A 27310-nucleotide genomic window follows, 5' to 3' on the forward strand; every position below is an offset into this window, starting at 1 on the left:
AGGTATCTGATAGGTGAGATACATTAATAACAAAGGCGGTTTTAAAGTCCTGAAGCAATGGTCTATCATACGTAATATTTGAATTTTTCAAAACATGCTTAAACGGATGAAAAAATGCTCCCTTGGCACTGGCATAATTATCCGGCACAATGTATATTATTTATAAAAGATGGATCTCATTATAATGAAAAGTAAACATTTTACACACTGTTAACAATTAAAATCTTGACAAATATTTCTTGGCAAAATTTTCTTTTATCATCATGGAAGCATTAATTAAGTGTACAGCGAATTTTACAGAAGCATAAACAGTTAGCACCTGCCATTGAATGATGGAGCGGCCGCCCGCCAACTGGAACTTCGACACCTATCAAATGCCGTGATTGATACGGGCGCTAATGCAAAATCAGATGTTTTTATACCGCACAAATAAAATAATGTTTGTTATACGGGAATATGAAATTGTTTGGAACCAATGTAGGTGCTTTACAGATGTCAAATATTCTGAACTATGAAAAAAAGTTTTCCAACATATTCTTTTCTCAAAGATTACTAGTAGATAAGAAGTATACAAGAACAATCTACATCAATTTGAATAAATATTTATCATCTTGAAGCAAAGTGCAAATAACATTTGCTTTATACTTATTTATTCACGTTTAAAAGAAATAAACAGCAAAATAAAGTTCCTCCATAAATTAGCAAGTGCGTCTAGCATCATTAATTGGTAAATCGGTCTTATCATTACATTGAAAATAAATGCATTGTTCTTTTACGTACGAAGAGCAACTTCCAGAACCCTTTTAACGTATTGCAGCGGGTATCTTAATATGACAAATTAAAGTTGGCATGGCTTTCTGTAGAATTTCATCGTACGTGGTTTATTTGCGGTAATTGGAAATAAATCTAGAATAAAGATAGCACATGTACACTGCGAGGCTATCTATCCCTTGATACCCATGTGTTTGATAGGTAACTGACCAACAGAGAACGCTGTTTTTGACGGAGGCAGCAATGACGTCATAGTTACGTACTGTAATAAGAAGATCCTATTGTCTTTCGGTGTCTCTCTTTTCAGGAACTGGACAGCTCTTTTAGTCATATTAGGATAAGATTCAGTGTCGTCGTGTTCAAATATGATCTCCTTCATAATTTTGTATCTGTTATAAAGTAAAATTTGTATATAAACTAAGAATATTACTTTATGAAATCGAATATACTAGGAGACTTGGAAAGGGGTCGGGGCTCTATGAGAAAAATAAATTCCAGACATATTTTTCACAAAACAAAAATTGCTACCTTTACTTATTTGGGGGGGGGGGGGGTCATGTAAAGTAGGTTCAGTTTGAGGTCATTTATATACGATGTACGTGGGAGTGTGACTCTTCATCATGTCACTACCTGAACTGACCGCTGAGAATATTGACGTCATTATTCTGTTTGACCAGACTCCTCAGCGCCGCGGTGAAGTCAAAGTTGTTGTCATCCGTCGTGGACACCACCGTGAAATGTGTCCAGTTAAAGGTCATCATGAACTTCAGCATGGCCTGGGCCTGGTGATAGAGGGTAGGGGCCAGCTGCAGGACCATGCGGTTCTGGGGGTTCTACAATGTAAATACTCTGTTTAACGGTGGTTTGTAGCTGAAAGAACCTCTGAACACGATCGCTTTTTAGCGAGTAAAATGATTTCAGTTGTTAACTTTATGGCATGGCAAAAATCTACTACGATTTCTGAGTACGACATAACCCATTCACAGCTTTGAAAAAGGCACACTTAATGAATTCATTATTGTCAAATTAAACTCTGACATTTGTAGATCAAGCACTCAATGGTACTGGTAAAGCTTTTCACTGAGGCTCGTCAGAAGAGGTTCCTCACCATTGAAGTAATTACCTCTGACGAGACCTCATAACAAGCTACAAGGATAAGGAAATCTGTCTGACGCAATGATACAGCAGAAATAAGATATCGATGCAACACCGAGATGATGAAGAGTTAGGCATGCTCAGAGCATGTACAGTACAAGATACACACAACAAAGACAGGAGGGTGTACATGTTATTAAGGGAAGAAAATCACAAAAGTACAACGAGAGACAAAGAGAACTCAGTTACTGTCCCAAACCAGCTAAATGTGAATATATATAAATGATCATATTTCATATAATATATGCTATTTTATTTTTTTTCAATCTTTTTTTCCTATATGATTTTAAGATAATATTGAGATAGATTGTTTGAGCATTTTTCACCGCCCGGTCTTTTTAATAGTGGAGTGTTCGGTATGATAATAACCTTTTTTTTTAATAGTGATTATGTTGATAAATGTAACTAACATCTAAATGGACAAATGCAGATTCATGTCGCAGTCTAATTAAACGTCATATCTCCAATCCGCTCGCGTAGATCACTACACAAGGCTATGTAGCAATAACCATGACGGATCGAAGGATTCCATTTAATCAGATCGCTACATGTGGTAAAATTAAAGTAAGACAAACGAGACAAATTATAACATCCGGACCAAACATGATAGATTCGTTTATTAGATATTCATAGTTTAGCGCCAATTATGAAAAATACTGATCACGTGTATTATCTTAGTACATATATTTGATATTTAACATAAGACTTACAAGAAAGTAGAGAATCCAAAGAATGTACAATAATGACAGACATGCTTTACTGGTAAAACGCATTAATAAGATAGTACAGAGGAATCCAAATTTCAATCTCGCTCGGACAGATTGGAAGAAGCCGGAATAATTTACCCATTTCTCAAGGGACCACACAGAGCATTAACATTCCCGCCAATCTGTCACATTCCGGCTTCTGACCCTTACAAAGACCGAGATAACGGCCATCAGAAATAAGGTGAAGAGTCACCTCGTCTGATATCTGTGAAATTTGGGGAAAAAATTATCTATTCTGTTCCCATTGACTTTCAAAGTTTTATGTATGGGGTGTCATGTAATTCACCAGGTTGAAATGACCCTAGAAATTAACGGAGAAGACAAAACCATGACCGATGGATGGAGAATAGCGCCATTATTCTTGATGAAATTAAGACGATAACATAATTATATTTTTTGTTGATGAAATAAGTCTTCTGCGAAGCAACCCGCCGTTAAAGTACACAAATGTGTAAGAAACCAATACACTCCTTTTGTCGAATGAGAAAAAATGTAATTCAACGAGGATTATTGACACTCATTAAAGTCAAACGCTACCCCGATTGTCTTTATGGTATTTAGATGAGCTGTAATAGTTTTCCTTATATTGCATGTAATTGAAAGGGTCCAATGATCAGCAAGTGGCCAAAAATGAAACATTGTGATGCGTATATGAAATTCCATATACAGTAAAACACGCTTATACCGTGTCAGTGACCGGCGATTTTTAAGCGTTTTTACAACATGTAATTTAGTCACTTGGAGTGAAAAATCAATTCGCTTTAACAGTCAATTCTTTAAAAGCGTGTTCGCTATAACCGGGGTATATTGTAGAAAAAAAAGAGCATGCCCACGACATGAACTTGTATATTTAAACTTACTTTATTCAATGTGTGGAACTACTCATATGTACTTTAAAGTATTGATTAAATTCTGTACTATTCGAGAAGATCTTAATTGTTAATTCTTGCTATTGTTATGTCTCCAGTTAATCCCTTAATGTACCTAATACAGGTAGATAACTTCTTTATGATGTAGCATTGCTTTGAAGTACAATCGTGTAAATTCTGCAGGTTTTCAAGAGAGGTCAAAGGTGACGTATAGGTACAAAGCCATAAGGTTCCTTGCTAAGCTAAAACTAACGACTTCATCGTACTCCAGGACAACCAAGTCAGAAACTCTATCTCGTGAACTCAAGGAAATGATTGTGTGTTCAAAATGAACAACTGGCAACTAATTATGATTTATGACTGAGTTTTTCATCTTAACCAACAGAAGAATGTGAGCAACATGGCTTTAACATCTTTCTATCCCCCAGAACACGGAACAGTTCAATCGTTTAGTGTGCTGACACGTCTTCATAACGAAACCGGGGTTTTCCGTTGAAAAAATGGACAAAAGCAACGTGTTCATATCCCATCGGAAATATTTATCATAACGCTGACTACATTGGAACGCAACTGTATAAATATTGATAGCAGATTGGTATCAAAGTGTTCACTGTAAATGTAAATAAGTAAAGATGTGATAAAATCTCACACGATTATAATTCAATCAACCTGCAATGAACTGACAATTGAACGCACGTGTAACACCAAACGATCAAATGATTGAGGATTTAACAGAAACCAGTTTGTAGCGATCAGCTGCAGTAAACATTAGTATTTATTTGAAAAAAATGTATCGATTCACATAATTAGTAATTATTAATTAACAGTTACATATGCTATGGTAAAGATAACATAGCCTAGCTGTAGCGAGGTAATGTAGCAACACATCTGTGTGTTTAATTTCCATCAATTCTTACCAAGAAATATGAATGATATATCGTTTATAAATGAATACCTATACTTACAGAATATTTTTTTCTTCATGAATTTCTCATATACGATGTATCTTTCATTATTGTATGTAGCTGTACTTAAATGTCAAAGCACGCCACCTTTTAATGGTGGCACACAAATACAGCAACAATGGTTTTAATGTGCCTAAATCTAAAATATACAAAAAATATATCTTTTCTAAGCGATTATTGCCACAATGTGGGATCGGCGGGCGAGCAGTTAAAAGTCAATGCACGTATATCAAACAATTAAAATTTACCAAAACACCAATGGGCACGATTTCTTCGAGATAAAAGAAAACAATTCCGTTTTAATGACCAACTTTCTGCTCCCCGATGACCAGATTACTGGAAGGGAACCTCGCAGGATCCAACCAATTATCTCCCAGATTCTTAGAGGCATTGACACTCAGACCATCGTATAGAAAATCGTGACAATGTCAATACGTTCTTTTTGTGTTTTGCGAAAAAAGGCTCTTGAATTCACCCTCTTAGCTAAATGTATGCTACAGTGTATCTTTCTGTAGATGCTCTGTCGTCTTTCCAGGAATTCCCTTTGGCGACACAAAAGCAGAATTTCTCAGAAGAAATGTTTCAGTGTGTCTAAGGATCAGTTTCAAAGTAATCAGTTCAAATGATTTCGTGTTTAAAGAATAAAATATTTATGTATGCAGAAATGCATTAAAGAATATTAGAGGCATAACAACTTTCTCTTTAAGTGATACTCTCATGTTAGAATTGCTGGCTCAGGGTCGGAAATAAGTTATGTCAAGGTTATTCTTATTGATTGTAGTAGAAACGTTTCGAAAATATTTTATAAAAATAATTTGGTGAAGATTGTTCATCGCATAATACTGGTTTGAATAGTAACACAGAAGTAAAATAATCATCTAACACTGGTATATCGCAAGTGTTTATAGTGAGCATTGGGGAGCGAGAAAAAGCACGACTTTAATGCAACTTGTACGTTGTATGAAACAGGGGTGAGGTACAAAGCCTGCTTATGGCTTCCTTGCTGCTGAGGGCAAACAATTCACCTTTAGTTAACGGAATAATTAAGAAAAGAAGGCATTCATTACAGAAGAGATGAGCATAGGGCGCGGCGTGCTGGTGTACACTAATCAAATCAAAGGTCAAATCATGACCAGCAATTTTGGAAGTGTGTTATTTCAATAGTTCAAGGAGAGAGTTATTTATGTTTTATATATTGTTTATTCAAGCAAAAGGAAAAGTTTGTTGGCTTTTGATTTGGTTATTGTATTTATTTACTACCCGTTTTTAGTAATTTCAAACAAAGTATAGCCAACAATTTTAGAAAAATAGCAGATAGATAAAATTTGCTGAACAATTAAACAGCAAAGAAAGCTGAACATTAAAGCAAAAAATCATACTCAGTGTCTCACATACATTCTGTGTACATTCTTTGATAAGGTACATTTATAAGAATGAATCTCAGAGAATGTATTTTTATTTTATTTTTATTAACTTTCGAACTCTCTTTTAACTACACCGAAAAAACGTGCTTACAACACTTGCTTACACCTTATCGACTGTTGATAGTGAAAACTTAGGACGGCCACTCCTGTACGGATCTATGTCGAAGTTAGAACCATTTTAACAACTCCTTGGACTTTCAGTAGGATGGGACTATCTATTTCTTGTGTCAAAACAAGTTAAAATGAAGCTGGTTTCAAGCGAAATATACACCGATTGCATAGCCTTAGCTCAAAAGCCAGACAAATCTTGTTGATTTCAAAGAGCCATGACTAAGTGGCCTACAATGAAATTGACAGGCCTACGCCACAATGCTGTTTGACACAACTACATGTACCCAAAGTCCAAGCTCCTGTTAAAATGGTTCTATATGTTCATTTAAAGGAAACTAAGATCGTACAAACAAACAAAACACAAAACAACATTCCTCCTAATTGCGCATTACAAGTAATTCGTTGCCAATTACGATTCGATTCAACTCTAAATAAGCCTTGAGATTTTTTTAACTTCTATATTTGACATATATTGCAAATACAGCTTTTTATGTGTTGAAAAAAAAATCCCTTAGTTTGAGGCTCGTAAGTTTTATGTGCTTATTGATATTGTGTGTTGTGAATACAATTACATGTATACTGAACTTAAAAATTGTTGATAAACACTTGAGTCAATAATATCGGATTGACAAACAGAGGGGAAGAACAAAACACTAACGTCTCAGCAATTAAGATTAATTAATGAGTTTTGCTGCAGATAGAAATATAAATTAACCCAGTTCGGCAAAACGATAAAACGACTTCAAACTCTTCCGATTGAGGACAACAGCTACCAACAGTCTATAACAACAAACAATAGTCTGTGCGTTTTTTTACTGTGTCTAATTCAGTAATAAACTTTGAACACAAAATACGTTACTATCTTTTATAGCTTGAACGAGGGATTAGGTGGCTGTTTGGAAAGAATTTTCTTAACCTAAATTATTCTCAAGAGTTTGAGGGTGAGATTAACAATGTATAGAGCTCAACTGTGATCCTAGATGCCATGGTTGTGGGGAATATTACGTGTTTGTAAAAAGGGAGTGAGGAGTGATGCTCACAGAAATCTTTACTGTAATCATGTGAAGTCTTCCCACTTCGTAGTAGAGAACAATTAAGTTTTCAGCGTGAAAACACACACAGATATCCAATGTTAATGCAATTTTCATTCAGCAATAGGACTGATCTATTAAATCGGAAATCACCGTTCCAACAGCATATATAATTTGATTTCGACTCTTAGCTGTGCGACATGTGTTCCGTCAATGCATTGCATGCAATCGGCGTATTCCTTATTGTAAAAAGCTCTGACATACTACTTATTGTATTTGTAAGCCTAAAACTACTGTCCATTAGATTTATTTAATCAAAATATTAGTCTTAATGCATATTTTTACAGTTACAATATGATTAAAATATGTTATAGTAACATTACGAATGTACGTAATATTGCCATCGTACAATTATTCGGTGACAAAATAACACAAGAATAAACTGTGCCATTGAGTTCACCGATTATTAACTGGCATGCCTGGAAAGGTGACTTGGCAGGACTAGTTTTTCCGGTGATAAAAACAATCACACGTCCCCAATCGCAACTTCTCGTGACTTTCCAACAAAGCTCGGAAAAACACCTTGAAAGTATTAACATTACCGGATGTTAAGATTTTATACAAAATGGAGTCGCTTCACATCAATTTTAAGTATCGGCTTGACAGCTTTGCGTATCTCTTCTCTGGTATATTAAATTTAGGGTATATAATTGGATATAACGAATTCTAGCTCATATCTCAGTTTCAATATCGAGTTTTATAACAAGGAGGGGTAGGGGTGTAATGGACACCTGTGTAATACATTCGAGGTGTTTTCCGAGCTCTGGCCCAGGAAGTGTGGTTTTTCCGATCTCTACCGGAAAGACCCGAGAAGCTGCGATTAATACGGACATTTGAGTTTGAACGCTAAATTGGCACTGATACTGAGTCAATTCGAAAGAGGTGTGAGCAGAACATCACAGATGTTTAGTACTCTTAAACAAATCGATCGAGAGGTGTGATTTCTGGGAGAAGATTAAAGCATTTCCAAATCGTGTCTCTTAAACACAGCTATAACCTCATTACAATCGTACGTATCAAGAACGGAATGAACGACTCCAACTGAAACCATACTCCCTTAATCAAAACATATAAAAACAAAATACTACGGGATTGACTGTCATTGACATTAAACGAACTGATTCTGAAAACCCAGATCAAAAATCAATGGTGTCAATTCACGGAATGTCACCGCAATAAGTTGGACATTGTCACTTTGTCAGCCGGATATAGGAGCAGGCTTTGCTAACAGCCTTCAAAATGAAATTGGTATGCATTAAACGATGTATATTTTAATGACTCTGCATATAACCACAAGCATCTTATATCAAAAGATATATATTGAAAACACACAACGAGAACTACAATCTAAATATTGATACAACGGAGATCGTTATTGTCATCTAAAGATGGAAATCGGGAGCAGAGAAATCTGTACTGTCTGTCTGTCTGTTTCTTTTATACTCCGAACAGGCGGCGTTAAAACGAATGTTTTATAATAAGTACTTGTTTTCATCCGTTGTAATGCAGAAAATGAAGATTCAAACAACCTTTCATTAGTTTACATCTAAGTAAGTAAAAGAGAGTTTTTTCTGACTTGTAATGAAAAAAAGAAGAAAAAATATTTTGCTAGAGTTTAAAACAATTAATCAATTTCAACGAGAGGAAAATGAAACACAAAATAGTTTTCAAAACTACACAGAAACATTGCAAAGACAGTGACTAGCATACACAAATATTCGAGTCTCTTTCGAGTTGCGATTTGCCGACAGACACATTTATATCCAATCCACGGGTATTTTTTATAACAAAAATTGTAAAGAAAAAAGAAGACAACGACAGACTTTTGAAGAAGTAAGAACAAGCATGCACGTTGATCACGTGATACGTTACCTTTTCCACGTCACCGGCTTGGAGTTTATTGGTCTGTGTATTTGAAAATCATTGACCATTAGATTAGAATCTATCATTAAAAACTCAGCTTTCAAGAAACAAATTCCTAAAAGAGAAGCTTTGATACAACTACCTTAACAAAAAAAGTCATCTAGGTAAAAGCAAACTTAGTACTTCTGTTAGCCAAACGGATCATGCATATTTAGCTGGCGATCAATCAATCTAACATGTCACGCTTGTTAGTGATGAAAATGATAGCAATGCTTTTTTTTTTTACAAGATTATATTAAACTGTAATATGTTTTTACCTCAAGCGCACCAACATAATCGGGGTCAAAGGAAAGAACCGGAAGTCCTAAACTGGACGCTAATCCTAAAACATAATCCTTGGATTTCTCTGCTTTTTTCGTGACACTTAGATGGACTAAAGCATTGACGTTTTTTTGAAAGATTGTATCACAGAATATTCCTAAAATTTCATCCGGGTTACTTTCTTCCAATTCAATGACTCTTGCATAGGGTGAATAAGTCCGTCTGATCGGTTTCATGATGTTGTAAAAATTTCGTTTGTCAATGGCGTTGACCACTTTGTCTATATTGGGTACTATAATGTCCAATTCTGCTTTCGGTCCTCTTTGACAACACACAGTCGAAATCAACGCTATAAACGCCAAGAAAAACATCCCCCAACTCAAAGCCACGATTTTTGGCGACTTTATTTCCATGGTTTTTTTCTTCTTCAATTTCTCTGCTATACTATTCCAGTCACAAAAGTAGTATATTATTTCTCGTCAAATCCATGTCTACCCGTCACTGATATCTCAAGAAGTGCACGTGCGCTTGTCCGTGGCGCCGCCTGGAATCTATTAGCACCGACTGTTGATAGGTTGAACGCCTTCTCATTAGACCCCCGACTCTCGAACTAGTCGGTCCTGGTAGTCGTATGGTTCACCCACAGTTACATCACAACTCACAGAAACACACCGCACGACTTTACGGATCTCCGGAACTCAGAGAGGCATCAGTAGACCAGCCATTTATACAATACTCTAGCGGTTCTCCTGTTAACACTCTTGGATCGTTCTACTGACGATTACGTCGTCACTGGAAAAAAAAGAGAACAAAAAACTATACCATACTGATTCAATTCTAGGAAGCATCTATTTTCAAATTCAATTATGGTCATGTCAGACTAAGGTGTTGGCAATATAATGATGCACACTCGTGTGTTCGAAAGCGTACAATTTATATCCTAAAGATTTCATTAATCTCCCACTATAAAATGTTCGAAAATATCTTCATTGGTCGGATTTTTTTACTGTAGAAGAATGTATTTGTGTGACGTTTTTCTTAATTCCGCTTACGATGGGATCGTTTCGTGTTTTTCTTTATCAATCGCAAGACAGATAATTTTACGACACTTGTAGCTGCAATGAACCGTTTTCTATTATTAGACAACACCGGCTAGAGTAATCAAACAAGCGTTCCTGGCCAGAAGTCTATTATACCATTGTTTACACGTGTTTGCATGCTTCTAGAATGCTAAAAAGTCAGATCTGCCGAAACGGACACGTGTAACTCATAATTAGGATCAGAATGTATACTCATCATGGGCGAATTATTTTTCTTTTTCATCTTCAAAGACTACAAAAATTTCCATTTGCTGATTTATACATTAATTTTTTTTTATAATATGAATTGTAAGAAACAGTATTTTTTATGTGCACCCCATGGTTTCAAAGGAATGGGATGCAAGTATGATAATTGAATTAATTTAATTCAGATCAATTCGTTATTAAGTGGAAATACGGTAAAGCAGTTTTTCCGGATATTTTCTTGGTTTGGGTTTACAAATACTGCTCTTTTTCGAGATATTCCTAATGGAACTGCCGATTTGTCTGGTATACCGAATGGCATCTGCAGATTGAAAAACAAATCGATCCCATCAATTTCTTTTATTTCTTTTATTTTAAACACAGAATTGCAGTGCAAATGCCGCGTCTCTAATGCATGTTCAAAAGAGTTTTGTTCATCGTTTGAAGATGTTCCGAATACTACCAGTAACAAACAGTTGCGTAATACTTAAATTTAGTCTGTCATTAAGCTTTTATTTAACAAATAAAACAGATATATTTTCTATAAACACATTCTAACTAAACTTATTCTAAAACTTTTTTTTTTGAAAAACGTTCCAGTGATTCCCGGTCGAATGAAAAAGTATGCCACGTTTGGATGTCATTATTAAAGAAATGTTCAAGAGCGCGATTTTTTTTACTTTCAGTCATGGTCTGTTCAACGTTAACAAACTGTTTCTTTAATTAATCTAATTTTTCATATATAAAGTTGTTTTTTGCCTTTGATGCATCTCAACCAATTATATGAAGGACAAGCACAGGTGAACAAAACAGTATGAAAGTGTTTCATTCTGGAAATCTGGTGGTCTCAGTGTAGGGTAGGCCGTTCTTAGCAATATCTAATGCCAGTTTTAATGGGCGAAGGCACAGCTTTTGGTAAATAAATGTCTAGTGTGTTTTGCGAAACAAGAATAGCCAACCAACATGGAAAGTTACGACTGTCCAAAACAGTGTTTATCTACCGTAGGGACAGTGAACTGTGTATTTCTGGAGACGGAGGATTTAGTAGTCGGTGGTTTGTTTCATGCAATGAACAATCACACAGCAGAATATACGGTTCCGACATTGTTGTAGAGAATATTGAGTGACTTTTATGAGTTTATTATCTTTATTTACTCATCATTTCGTCGGCCGCGAAGTCTACCGAAGCTTTAAAAAAATGATGCTTGTTTTACTCTCTTCTTTGATTAATTGATTGGATGATTTATGAACTCGGGAGCCAGAGATTTTTGAAGTGTCTTTAAAAATATTAGATTATTAGTAGAAGTATGAGTCAATTGCCAAGAAGAGGTTCTCTCGACCTCTGTCTCCCTGTAAACAAACAAAGAACGGATAAAACATTAATCCGCAAGTGAGTACAATTAGACAAGTCATAATACACCAGAAGAGCGGACACACTTGATGAATGCTTTCATTTCATTACGCTCCGACAGACGATAGCGAATCACTCTTTATAGTCTACTTCGCCAACTGATCGAATCATGCCAATCATAATCGTTTTATATTTCTTTCTCTCACTAGATTGAAGATAACTAGCCAAAATAAAAGCAGGGTAATAGTACATTCCCTGTTTACATACCACTATAAATCCCACCTCGCCATTCGGCGTGGCGTTACTGACGGGTATTGCTATAATCTATTCCACTTGCTGCCTGCTGCGATACTTCTGCGTTTTCTCAATATTTGTATCTGCTAAAACATGTTTCCCTCTCTTTGCAGGTAATTAGCCCCATCACTCCATCACGAACAACCCCATTTGTTAAATGTGTGTGGACTTCTTTATTTCATTATTTGCTATTTCAATTTTTTGTAATTGATGTTATATATAAATGTGCACGATTCCGTAGATTTATTCTCTTGTATCTTTTCATTATGTACTCTTGCATCGACTAATTACAAAACCGCCTTCTTCCATTTAAAATTTTGTGGAAGTATTACTTGCAAAACTAATGTTTGTTTTGGCGTTTACAGAGTAAGCGGTGCTTTAAAATTCACTTAATGCACGTAACTATCTGGAGAAATAAAAGAAAAAAGAAGAAATGATTAATTGAATTAACGCATCTTGTTGTTGGTTCCATTATTCTGTACTTCGTGGAATGCAGCAAGTCTGGTGCAACTGTAATGCAATCGAAACAAAAATACTGTTGACGCGTTTTTAACGAAAGCACCAACGATAGCATGTTTATAAGGAATAAGGAATCATTCTTTGAGTATTATGAGGTGATAATTTCGGTCGGGGCGTGATCAAATCCAATAAAGCCCGAAGGGCTTTATGATAGATTTGATCACGCCCCGACCGAAATTATCACCTCATAATATTCAAAGAATGATTCCTTATTACTTATATTTATATAATTTTAAGCCATCGTACGATTTAATATTTAAATATAAATAAGCAAACCCCGCTGGCGCCTCAATTTGGTGTCATTTGTATTATGGGTTATATAGTACAAAATCGATACGTTGTGTTATCACAGGCAAAGACAATGGAAAATGTAAATATATTAGAAAATTCTTCTTTTAAAACAATAGCCTTTAAAAAGTGTTTTGGCAAGATTAATAGAATTGAACTGCATTAGAATAAATAGAAGAGCACAGCATTTTTTTATGAATACAAGTACTGGGAAATCACACATCGAGACTGGACGAACATTGTATTCTACAAAAAAAAAAACACCAAACAAACAAACAAACAAAACAAAAAAAATCCATGCATTTGAAAGTTAAATGAACAATAATGAACACATTTTTCTGAAGTGCGATTGCACAGTTTAGTTATTTTCTATAAAATATGTTAGTTTTCTTTTAACTTAATACCTTGCCATTGTAAATTGAACTGAAATTAATGAAGATGAAATCTTCGATGCTACTTTGTTAATTCTTAAACATATTAAATACCAGTTTTCCCTGAAAATCCAAATATTTTGCAAATTCAAGGGAGTTTTTCGTAGAAAGTAAATACAAAGCCACTCCCTCAAAAATCAAGACTGAACTAAAAGTCATCTCCCGCTGTGCTGGTATTGGATAGAGTTTTTAATATTTTCCTTTGAGCATTTTATAAAATAATTATGTTTACTTTGTACTACATGAACATCGCTACACTTGAAACCAAAGATAATAAAAGAATTTCTAATAAGTTACATAAAGTTATATACATTTAAAATAGCAACTGTTTTGAGTGAATCATCTGAATGAACAAAAAGTATTGCAGTACTGACATCGCCATTAACTGTATTTCAGACATGACTAAATACCGTGTACGTTTGGTGACACAATCAAAAGCAAAGGAGGTTATTAATTAATACTGAATGAACCGTTCAACGCGATTAAGTCCTTATTGAATACTAAATGAACCGTTCACAGCTATTGAAACCATTATTGGATATTGAATCAACCGTTCAACACTAAAGAAATAATTACTGCATTGAAGCTAAATGAACGCTACTGAACTCATAATTGGATACTGAATGAACCATTCAACGCTACTGAAATCATTATTGGATACTGAATAAACTGTTCAACGCTGTTTAAGTCATAATTTGATACTGAATACTACAAAAATCATTACTAGAATGAAGCGTTTAACGCTATTGAACTCGTAACTGGATACTGAATGAAGCGTTCAACGCTAAAGAAATAATTACTGGATACTGAATGAATCGTTCAACGCTAAAGAAATAATTACTGGATACTGAATGAATCGTTCAACGCTGAAGAAATAATTAATGGATACTAAATGACCTGTTCAACGCTGAAGTAATTATTACTGGATACTGAATGAACTGTTCAACGCTAAAGAAATAATTACTGGATACTGAATGAACCTTTCAACGCTAAAGAAATAATAACTGGATACTGAATGAACTGTTCAACGCTGAAGTAATCATTGCTGAATATTGAATGAACCGTTCAACGCTGAAGTAATCATTACTGGATACTGAATGAACTGTTCAACGCTGAAGTAATCATTACTGGATACTGAATGAACCGTTCAACGCTAATGAAATTACTACTGGATATTGAATGAACCGTTCAACGCTAAGTAATCATTACTGGATACTGAATAACCGTCCAATGCTTTTGAAATCATTATTTTGATTCTGAATGAACTGTTCACACTATAAAAATCATTACAAGATGAACCGTTTAACGCTATTTAACTCATAAATGGATACTTTAAGAACCTTTCAACACTCTGAAATCATTATTGGATATTGAATGAACCGTTCAACACTAAAATAATCATTACTGCAAAGATACTAAATGATCCGTTTAACGCTATTGTACTCATTATTGGATACTGAATGAACCCGTTCAAAGCTAAAATAATCACTATTGTACATGTATATTGCATTCAACGAATCATTGCTGAATATTGAATGAACCATTCAACGCTAAAGTAATCATTGCTGAATATTGAATGAACCGTTCAACGCTAAAGTAATTTTAACTGGATACTGATTTAGCCGTTCAACGCTACTGAACTCATTATTAGATACAGAATGAAACGTTCAATGATATTGAATTCATTATTGGATATTAAATGAACCGTTCAGCGCCATTGAAATCATTTTAAGTTATAAAATGAACCATTCACAGTAATGAAATCCTAAACGAGCCGTTTTACGCTCATTTGAGCATCTTTGAATACTTAACGTAATTGAAAAATTGGTAGAAAGAAAAACAAATTAAAATGTCGAGCAATCTATGCGGAAATAATCCCCTTTTTGCCCCCGCTTCGAAACGCTATATGTAAAGAATTGTATACAATGTACAGTTGTATATGTTAACAAGAACACAAAATAATGTAGAATTTCAGACCAAAAAATAAAGCAATTATATTCGTAATTATTTTTCCTATACAAAAGCATAACGTTACACGGGAATGCACCGGCATACTTCGTATATTGGTACGTATACGGGTATCAATCATACTACATGTAATTATAATAACCACTATATACATGTACATTGCTCTATAATTTTACTATACAGGATTTCTCTCAAAACCCAATTCCCATGCTTTTGACGGCCCTCTATATACATGTATATTTGATACCAAAGTTTAAATATGCCTCGGATCCCAACCCCTCCGAAGTAAAAAATTTCCAAGACGCACGTAGAACAAGTATCACTGTGTATTATTTTTATTTTTTATTTTGCAGTATAGCTTTCTTGCAGCATCAACAATTTCTTGAAAGGAGGATAACTCTCATTATTTGAATTATGATACATTTGCAAAAGCATAATTTATAACTATATTCAGTTTTTTTAATATATTAAACAAACGATATGGGGAAAATATTGCTAAAATGTTGGTGTTATCGAACCCACAACATAGAAACCCTAAAGTTATACAAGGTTAGTGCTTTAAGCATTTTATACGCCTTATCCACCCATCTTCTTTACTGCAATCTAAAGAAATTTGTATCATGATATGACTGAATAACTTTCAAACCTACCATTCATAATAACAAGTAAAGGCTAGATTCGATAGCTATATTATACATAGTCCGTTAGGGTTGTATTAATTTACGAGATGAATTTTACAAAGCAAACTATGACCTTTAAAATCACGATGCAGCGTTTCCGCAGTTTTTAGATTGAAAATGATACATTGTATTTTTCGTTTTTTAATATCTTTTAAATCCCTTTTATCATCCCGCCCTAGTGTAATGTTACTCCTCTTTTGTCTGAAAGAAAATTATTGTCTCCAATTTTCATTCGCGCTATCATTAAACTGCGCCTTTTGTTTAATAAGAAATATTAGCGAGTGTGCGTTCAAAAGAAATATCAGCATCATATTTCCAAGAATTAAAAAAAAACAAATGTTTCACGCACACTTTTTTTCAAATTACGTGGAACAGAGTTATCATTAAAAAGAGCTTTCAAAAGAAATAGATATAACATTACAATTGTTAAAAGGGTCCGATGATCATGTCTTTACAAATATCAATACTATTTAATGATATATTTGTCTTCGGAATTCAAATTACAGAATCCAGTGTTATTTGTTGTGGGAAAAACAAAAGTACGTTTCTGGTGACTTCTCAGTCTAAAGTATTATTTTCATATACATGCGTATGTGCGTATATGCTTGCTCTCTCTCTCTCTCTCTCTCTCTCTCTCTCTCTCTCTCTCTCTCAGGATTCTATGACGTAGGTATAACTAGTGGTTCAAAAGAAATTCGATCGCATTATCCTCAAAGGAAACATCAGCTGAAATTGGATTAATAAATTAATTTCTACACTCTGTAGCATTTTCCTTTTTTCAGTCTAGGTTATTTTTGTAATATAATCTAAAATTTTCTATTCATCATCAGGAATTTTACTTCACTTCGGAAAAAATGGACGTGACAACGTCATTTGAAATGAAAACTTCAACCAACAAATAATAATGTAAAAAAAAAATCAAGTAACCACTGGCTAGATTAAGTCGTTTATCAATTTGATAAAGCGAGTCAATTGCTTCATGTATCTCTATTTTCAAAATTAACAAAACACATAAAAGAGTTTAGAATATAGATAGTGATCAAGGTTTTGAATACTAATATGATTATACTACTTGCGACTGGAATATGATTTATATAAAATCCAAATTTGTTATTCTGTTTGAAATAAAGATAAATTCGGAAAAAAACCCTGCATAAATCGATTAATGTTTATCATAATGACAATTCACAAAACAGTAAGAGTAAAATGGATATTTATGGTTTCATTTTTATCCTGATATGCGATGAACCAATTTTTTGACCATGGCATTAAAAGGAATTTGACAGTTTCAGATAGGCTAAGTTTTAAAAACTACATGTTCACGTCAAAAAAGAAGCCAAGATGTTTTAATGTTCACCATGTATAACCTCATGACATGAAAATTGTATTTCTAGTCTCCTGTTGGTGAAACCAGAGGGATTGTAGTCTATCGCTGTCTCTCCGTCTGTCTGTCGGTCAGTATGTTCCAAATTGGTTTTCAGACTTTTTGTTCATTATAATTTTAAGAATTATTTTGAAACTTGCCGTGTAACTTTATTATGCGAAACTACAGATCAAATCTGAGTTTTGAGTTTTGTTAAAAATTATCAACAGATGCTGAAGAAATAAATTCTAAACGGTTCGTTTTTTTTAATCGGGTTCGTTTTTAAAAAGATCTTCCATCGAATTATCTTGAAAGCTATTTCGCCACATATTAAATAGACATCGGGGATGTCGGTCGTTGGTAGCATTATTCTGCAATCATTACGATACAAACATGCATGTTCCATTCCACAAGATACTACTAGTACTTAGTGCCACGTTGTCATTTTTTTCTTTATAAAATTCCAACTTTAAAGTTGATTTTTCCAACTTTATTTTTGGAATCTCCAACTTTTTTGTTTGACCTAATACTAGTAAATAAAACATTTAATTTTTGTGGTTCTTGTTTGTCGTTTAATAAAATTTGCTTTATAGTGAATGAAATAAAACCAACAAATCTTCTAGCGCGTATTATGAAAAGCTTTAATTCATAAACTAAAATTCTTCGTTGAAAGAGCAACTGATAGCAAAATGAACGGCATAACGTTTAGCAACTTTAATTTACTCCTCTATATAAATCATCGTTAATCCTCTACAAAATTCACGAAGAATTACAAAATGAATGGCGTACTTGTAAATACAGTGTACTTACATTGTAGTGACAACCACGAAGTGTATGCTTACTGATATCTTAGTCCAGCCCGTGTCTCTATCATTGGCCGTATCACCAACACTAAATTTCTTTGATTGGTACTTTTCCAATTTCTCGCAGACAATTGTTAATAGGTCTTTTATAGTTCCGCCACATGCAACTCAACGCAACTATCGGATTCTTTCTCTAACTTGTTAAACTGGACATCTGTAATAATCTGTAAGCACTCCAGAGGGATATAATTACCCGATACACTATTGAACCTCTTGTCAACCAGTAATGCATCGTAGAACATATAACCTATACAATGCAAATCAGTAATTTGCTTTTCAGAAAGACATATGGAATCGACCTCGTCGTAAAGTGAATGTCATTGATATTAATGTGTATCCCGATAAAAATTAAAATCATCTATAATATTACTTTACAAATGTGACATTTAAACAAAGATTTTTAGATAAGATATCCCTAAGTTTTGTCAGCAAATCTGGTTTTCGCAGATTGGGTTTCAAATTTACACAAGCTGTTCATAAAAAGCTGTTTCAAAATCGACGCAGTTACGACCGTTGCTGTTAAATGACAATTCATTACAATTCGTCTGGCTCAATAGAGCGAAAGTATAACATTACATGATCTATATCGAACAACCTGGTGGCAAAATATAAAGTAAAAAAAGGGTGAGATTTATAAATTAAAGCAGCCCATATATCAATGATATATGGTTAATGTTTAACATTGTCCGGGCTCGTGGAACTTTAGCCTAACTTTATTCGACAACTCAATCTTAATTGATCATTATCCAGACACGGGCAATTAATATAATTACATACTCAGTATCGTGTTTTCTATAGGAAAAAGTTCGAAAAAATTCAGTTTGCAGGCGTTGTTAACATATTGCAGTGTTTGTTTGCATGCATATGAAACATTACATCGCTTTCTTAATTTCGACATTTATTATGTACATTTTAGAGGTACATGTATTTTAATCAAACTTGTACATTACTGTTAAGATTTTTGTTCGTGACAATAGTTTATCAATATTGTATTTTTATTTTTCATTATTTTTTATTTTATATATTTGGAGTTTGACTATCTTCTAAATCTTGTATCTGTAGTTAAATAAAATGAAAATGTAATACAAAATACGACACAGGAATGCAAGTTCTTTATATCAGAAAACAGTTAAAATGAATCGTCTGATGCAGTCGCCTGTACTGTGTTAATAAAATAATACAATATTCACAAAGCAATACGTCAATGGAGCACACATATCCGCTAAGAATAAATGTGTTGTTATTGCTTGATTGTTTCGCACTGCTTTATACGAGATGTAAATCAAATATTTAATCAACATTTCGACACAAAAAACTAATCTCGGCTACATTTTACCCAATTTAAGTCCGAAAAGAGTTTTTCCCTTAGTCAGTAATATGGAAATCATAATAGACTCCGCGACTTTGATGATTCTCATTGGGTGATTGTAATTCGATGAAAACCTCTTTATAAAAGAAACAAATTACTTTGGATGGTTGCAGAGAAATACTGCTGATAAAAAAGAGGATTTTATGATTGATGATTCAATGGGATATCAATTTATCAAGTCACTTTGGTCAGAGAATTGTTTGCGGGTCGTTTACGGCCTAGAAATGAAACAATAAATCGCTATTACGTTAACCGTCATCACTAGTTTCTCTAAACACGCACACAAGTTAATGCCCTTTGTGTAAGCATTACTATTGAGACTCCTTATCGGACGGAGAGGGTCTCTCTCCTTCTCTCTCTCTAAAGGCGTGATAGATGGTGAAGTTGACTCTAGGATATTTAAACGAATGTTTCTGAGGGAAAATGTCTCGAGGAAGGATTCTCGTATTTCTAGACTAATCCATTTGCATTTATGTCAAAAATTGTTTCTACGTAGTTTTTTTTCACTGAGGAAGTTTTGTCTTGTGTTGCTTTCGCTGCGCAAAAAGACGAACACATCGAATTACAGTTGACCATTTAAGGTATTCGATGTATAACGACCACATTTTGTACCTAAGAAATGAATGGTCCGATATTCCTAATCATGGTATCATTTTGAAGGTGTTATGAAATGAAAATACTCCACCAAAGGAATTTTCAAAATATTAATTATGGGCCAACTAATTACACCTTGAATTTTGTATTGAAGTCTATGGGCAACGTATGTTTTAATGCGATATTGTAAAAAGTAACTTAAAATTTGTAAAATTCTCTTGGTTAATACATGCATAAACTTTCTCTTTATTAAAATATGAATTAAAATGAATCATTTACCGCAGATATTCTGACGAAATTAAAATTTTCTTTTTTTCAACAAGGGGAGAACACTCTTTAAAAAATTTTAAGGTGCAAAATGACCGGCTTCTTATAAGTTGTCAGTCATGTGAATTTGGTTCATTTCACTTTCATTGTTTTTTAGCAGTACATATTTAACTTGTTTTAAACCATTCAAAATTGTTCAATATCCCTTGATTATACATTGAATACCTTAAGAACGAATCAAGTTCAACGCAAAAGAAAACGTTTCCCTTGCAGTTATGACGAATTATTTTATCAAATTCTGAAGTTTAAATACACCAATATAACATATGATAACTTGTAGAATTGTTAAATCTATATTAACTGATTCAAACTTTACAACATGACAGAAACATATCGAAAAACAAAGGTATTTTGATACTCACGTACGTGTCTTTTCTCTGAAAACTCTGTTATTTAGCTTTTACTTTAGAATGATAGTAGATGAACTCTTTTTCTGTCGTTTTGGCTTAAGAAATGGATACGCACTTTTTATCTAAATCAGTGTAGGTAAAGTATGCATCTATACACTACAAAATGAACAGTTTCCTATCATGTTTGGTCTGTTTTAATGGATGTATTTATGTACAAAATACAATTCTTAACAAGTGTAGCCTGTTTCCCTGGCCTGCCCATACATTTGCGGAGCATTATGGGTATAGGCAATGGCAGGAAATGGGCTAAAACAAGAGCAGATTTAAAATTTTGTCACTTCCGCAAAATTACGAGTTGCAGGGGCTCGTTGATTTCATAGCAAAGAGTATATAGCGTCATATTATAACAAGTTTAGCTTTTTAAGTAAGCTTACCGTCTTTAGAGCAAACACTCAACAACATTAACTTTTCAAAGAAAATTTAATTTTTTTCTTTATATAAATATCGCCTTCTTCTACATGCCATGGCGTATGGAACCTTTTAAGCGTGCGTGCCTAATACTGAGAAATGAAATTTTGATGAAAAATAATCCTAATTGCTGAAGTGATTTGTCTGAAAAGAAAAACAATCTGTTTTACATTGAGCTGAAGTCATACAATTTCGATATCAAGTCGGTAACGAAAATCTGACCACTCTTTATGCATGAGTGACAATTCATATATTGTATTTATCATTCATGGAAAGACCAACTTTATTTTCTAAACTGTATTATATCGGATATCGTATGCATCTTTAAAACTATACCAACGCTTGAAGTTATTGGAATTGTGATTTATTCTTCCAAACATTATCTTTAAAACATACAGGAATCCGCTTGTTTATTCCAGACAATACAAAAAATAGTCGATTATGCAAAACAAATATACTTCAATACACGAAGATGAAATGTTCGTCAACTTTGTAGCTCAAAATCAATATATTTATTAACAAATATTCTCACATAAATAGCCTTGTCTTCTTGTGTTAGATTCCGTTCGCAAAACTGAGAGGGGAAAATGAACGCTGCCCGTCAAAAGCTCTGGCGCCGGTCGTTCCCAGTAGAGCTCATAACACCAGCAAAGTGTATAATTTAGTGTAAAGTTATCATTCCGGGCCTTCTGAAATATCTTTCAGCTATCTTTGTAATTTCTATAGTCATAAAAGGCATATGAAGACCTTATACAATGAGAAGGAAAAAAAACTGTGGTTAATTTAGGGAAAAAAATACAAGAAGAAAGTGATACCGAAAATAAATTCGCACTCAAGTTGCATGTTCACATGTTCAGATCTATACAAAATAGGATTAAGGAATCTTTATCGTAGAGGACCTCGTTTGCATTTTGAATGTCGAGCAAATGCAGTTGTCATATTTGATTGATACAGAAACTTACATTCCTGATCCTTTGGAGAATAGAAAATAATAAGGGAATAATTAAAAAACATCCGCTTTCCTTTATAATCCTTTGATTTCATCCATCATATGGTCAGGGTTAGAGCTGTGATGCGATTGGTCATGTAAGGGGACTTGACACGCTTTACCCTTGGTTGTCTTTTTCACCTAAAGGGTGATATGATGTAAATGGTTTTACAGTTGAAACAAAAACCCAATTATAACCATGGCTTCTTTTGCTATACAGAAAAGAGCAGCGATAATTTTGTTGGACAGAAAATGCTGTCCCTCGTGACATACTTGGCGGAGTCGATTTGGACATGCTAAATTCAGTACAGATAAAAAAAAAAAGACTTAGATTGTGCTCTTTTAAAAAGACTATCCAATTGTCACTGCTGGATTCTTTATAGACATTCTAAAATTCTATATTGAAAATATTGAACAATTGGGTTTTTTGTTATTGATAATACACATCCACATATAAAAGCTGACTTTGCACCTAACGTGATACGATCAACAACAGTATCAGTGGTACCCCGACAGTAAGTGTACCAGCAAAGCGGGCAATTAATATAACTTGGATACTTTTAAAAGCTTTTTGGGCGACTTAACCTCCAGACTAAACAGAAAACCATTTTTAAAGCCATACTTCAACGCCCAACAAATTACGGTGTAGTGTGAATATCTCTATTTTTCACTTATCAAACTTGAATTTGCCCTTTTACTCTGTGTGTCTTAAACAAGTGTTTCAAATACAAGAACTAATGTTCAAAAAAGCTGCGTGCATATGTAAACAAACCTCCCAAAGGTATTTGTGAAGATGCATCTGACAGTTAAAAGGCAAGATACAGAGATATTAATAATGTGTACATAAGATCATTACACTGACTTGTTTTGACAGCAAGCAACATGTATTTCGTTTCATCCAAGTACAAACTGTAGCCTTTTGTTTTGGTCGTGTTCTCCAGGAGTCCAGCCAAATAATACCAATACGAAACATGTCTTTGATGACGTCAAATTATCAATAGGTAACTGTCAGCTATGCTTTCCCGTACAAACTTAAGGTTAAATTGCAACCCATCCTTGTATTGAGATAATCTAATGATTGTCAAAAAAAAAAAAAAACCAGACTGTGAATTTGACTTTGCCGAGGATCTGTCGCAAGTTCCGTCTTTTATTTGTCGAGGGCCATTAAATGAAATGACAGTTGTCTCATTTAATACAACAGAGTTATAGCAAAATTATAACGGAAGCCAAAATATGTTATAAGTATGAAATGGCAAAAATAACATACTGGGCGAAATAGAACCTGTAAATTATCTATACTTATCAATTTCCATGTTAAAATCTACTCAAAAAAGTATTATTAGTTTTAAGTTACTGTACTGAAATATTAGAACATGAATATGCAAATCATTTTAGGAGTGAATCAACTCTGGCAAACCGGAAGTAACACAGTGTTTGGACCTAAGCACAAATCATCACAGCTGACGAAACATAGTGCTTGAGAATAATCGATAAAATCGTTGTAATGTATTTAGAAGCACTGTTTTTCAAGAAAATTTAATTAGAGATACCTTAAAGATAGTCAGCTTTTAAAAGTACGAACAATTTAGGTATTTTTGTAGTCGTATGCGTTCCTACGCCAAAGTAGCGACATACTATCGAATCTAATGATAGAACCAGTACTGATGTATACTAGACCTCATTAGTATTTGTGTGTTAAAAATTGCTTTGATACACTTTTCCAGAAATATTTCGATTACTGATACATATGTATATTTTGATGGCGTTAACTTTATCTTTGAAATTACACAACGTGATACACATGGGGTTGTCCGTCTACAGCTCGGGATTCTTGTCGCAAAAGCCCGATAATACTCAGGTTAGAAAACAATGTGCGTAATTATTCAAATACAGCTAAGAAACTACTTGTCATGCGAAATAACATATGTTGATATCAAAATAAATGATAATCAATAAATTCAACTCCCGCCATAACTTCAGTACATTAATTACAGTAGTAGTCCAAACATAAGGTCAATGACCACTAAAGATCGTAAATATAATGTACTGGACCTCCTTTTGATTTAAATTTCTTTATATTTATATGATTTCATTTAATCATTACGAATTTGAAAACCGTCAATGTTTTCGCAATACGTTTTATCGGTGTCATTACAGTAAATAATAAAACTGACAACTTTAGGACAAAAAAGACGGACTTTCAAATGAATTCGTTTCAAACCAGAGCAGAAAACAAATTCATTATTCTTTCATTTTTAGTTGTTCTTTACGTTTCCTGGGAATTTTTATCACTAATAGGAAAATTCCATCTCAATTCATCAATCTCAAGTTCTTAGGATGAAGTATGGCGCAGTCCTGATGAGTATAATAAATCAATTTATTATGGTTACTAAAGATTTTTGTTATTGTTTTGAATCTTAAGTCATCTTTTAAGTTCCACGGAGAGTTAATTTATAGTTATAAACAGTATAAAAATCAAAAATAAATCATAAGCAGAATCATAAAAAAACTCTTAAACAATCTCTCTCTCTCTCTCTCTCTCTCTCTCTCTCTCTCTCTCTCTCTCTCTCTCTCTCTCTCTCTCTCTCTCTCTCTCTGTGCATAACCTTTAAATAGTTATCGTGTTTTCATTGCAACATGTACTGACCAAGCATGTCTGAAGCAGTGGTGCATCATATCGCGAAAACTATAATTGATTGTACCGTGCGGCCATAACTTTGAATAACAAATTTCCTGGGAGATTGGCTCTCTTTTGTAACCATAAACGGAATGGGCCAAATCACTCAGAAGTCTGGCCAAGACTTAACGTTCACAGACAATGCCTTTGCGCAGGGAACATGTGTAGAGTCTTGCTATTACCGGCTTGGATGTACGGCCCATAAACTTCGTCCCCATGGAACCAAGAATTGAATTGCAGCAAACAGCTATTCCACACTATTTCAGGAAATGATCCCCTATCGCATCCTTCGCCTCGTGAACAGAGGACATTACTTCACAGCTCTGTCCGTAATTACAACACATTTCTGTTAACTTTTTAACTTTATTTCTTGCGGTTTTTCACGCTTCAACTATTGCAATACTTTGTCTTGTGTTTTGGGCGGATCATTTTGATTTACTGCATATAAAGAAACTTTAAATCAATTTAAAAAATTATAAATTATGACTTGTTATACGGTACGTAAATCAAAGGATTGTGAATGATCAATTGTTCTCATTTTTTATTATTTTTTTTTTTTTTAAAGATAATTGAAGTTCTATGTAAGTTGTCATCCCTTAATTTTTATTCCATTCTTTTCAACTTGAGAACATTAAACTTTGCATATTTTGGGGTATAGTTTCAAAATATCCAACTGAAAACTACAATGATTTTACAACATTATTCTCGACCTGTTTATTTCTTTTTTGAATGGACAAATGGATTGGGCAAACCACTGCATGTACCAAAGTAAATTATTCAAAACATGATTCCTAGTAAAAGTGAATTATACCAGTCTAAAAAAAATTGTCAGATACGAAAATAAACCATCAGTTAAAAACTACACGTTTTCAGACAGTTACTTTAAATAACATAAATTTGATCAGTGTGCGAGAGTAACCATTGATTGGTATGTCATTTCCTGGAATAAATTGCGTTCAGACATCAAATCGGATTTAATGCTTCCATGATAACTGGATATGAAAATTAATTGACCTGTGAGTATTCCTGAAATGATTACAAATCGCCAATCAAATGAAACGGAATCCCACTCGTGCAAGCAAGATGTAAATTATATCATATGGAAATACTTGGGCAATATCCGAATTAATGGCGAGCCCTATGATTATTCCTCGTGATTATACCTACAAGATAGTATGGACGAACTTCACGTCAAAACATTTGATCCGGTTCGATCAAAAACCTTCTCGTTAAAAGATCAAACTTTCTGTGTAAACGGAGATAATGAAATGACAAGGGATTTACACAAATGGGGCTAGGGTTACCGAAGGTCTCTGCTTAACCCTGCCTGCCCTCTCAATCAAGTTTTCTAACGCCCGTCTTGGCTATGGGTTAAAATGAAGAGGCAAATGCAGATAGAAGTGACCAATTTGCCGAACAATAGGAAGTTATTAGGATATTACAAGTAAGCGATCTTTCGCGAAGTATACACCACATTTATTCAAGTTCAAGGTATTATATTACATCAATATAAGCTTAGCCAAAATTGAGAGGTTTGGCATTGAGAAAAATGAGCATTGCCTTTTGAATATTAATCGCGTTTTAGAAGTTGAAAAATCTGCCTAAGAATTTCCTAAAATTCATATATTTTCCCTCAAATAATAAATCATTTTATAAAATAAATGAATAAAATATGTATTAAATTATTTGATTCCTAAATTGTTCTCTGTTTCCTAAATTGTTCACTAGATATCCTTACTGCGACTCCGATAATTATGATATAATAACGTTTCTCCATTTTTAATCTGCCTCTGCAGTTACCAATCTCCCATTTGCAAAACTTCTGCATGGTTTATAATAAATATTTTTAAGCATAAAAAATGAATATGTCGCGCTATCACACAAAAAATATCTTCTTTTTAATATTAAAGGGTTTTACTAAATAAAGATGCGTTACATTTTAAAGAAATAATGAAAGCCTTACCTCATACGATTTTTGCGCATGAATTCTTATCCATATTGTGATACTCTTAGATTATGAGCTGTATATTTTAAACAAGATTTCTTTTGGCAGGAGAATATACTGTTTCAATATTTGAGCACTTTTGATTCTCCCGTGCGTGGTCCGTATCGATTTGGCAGGGTTACCATGTTCGGTATATTGTGAATATTTTGTCGGGC

The 27310-nt window shown here is 33.9% G+C and overlaps 1 protein-coding gene across 3 annotated transcripts in view; it reads right to left on the reverse strand.

Annotated features, from left to right (window-relative positions):
• LOC105322565 (glutamate receptor ionotropic, NMDA 2B) overlaps window positions 1–27310 on the reverse strand; it is a 42493-nt gene extending 15183 nt beyond the window's left edge. Inside the window, exons 1-5 of one of the 3 annotated variants that reach the window (XM_034456109.2) lie at window positions 27114–27310; window positions 9334–10129; window positions 9026–9058; window positions 1402–1604; window positions 1035–1160 (exon numbers count right to left, since the gene is read on the reverse strand). In XM_034456109.2, the coding sequence (XP_034312000.2) occupies window positions 1035–1160; window positions 1402–1604; window positions 9026–9058; window positions 9334–9750 (779 nt within the window). In that variant the 5' untranslated portion in view covers window positions 9751–10129; window positions 27114–27310. Of the gene's footprint in view, window positions 1–1034; window positions 1161–1401; window positions 1605–9025; window positions 9059–9333; window positions 10130–18324; window positions 18525–27113 lie in introns of those variants that run through there. The other 2 variants (XM_020064988.3, XM_066067747.1) reach the window with 2 other exon arrangements.

The sequence above is a fragment of the Magallana gigas genome, chromosome 7 (genome assembly GCF_963853765.1).
Source record: "Magallana gigas chromosome 7, xbMagGiga1.1, whole genome shotgun sequence".
Lineage (NCBI taxonomy): Eukaryota > Metazoa > Mollusca > Bivalvia > Ostreida > Ostreidae > Magallana > Magallana gigas.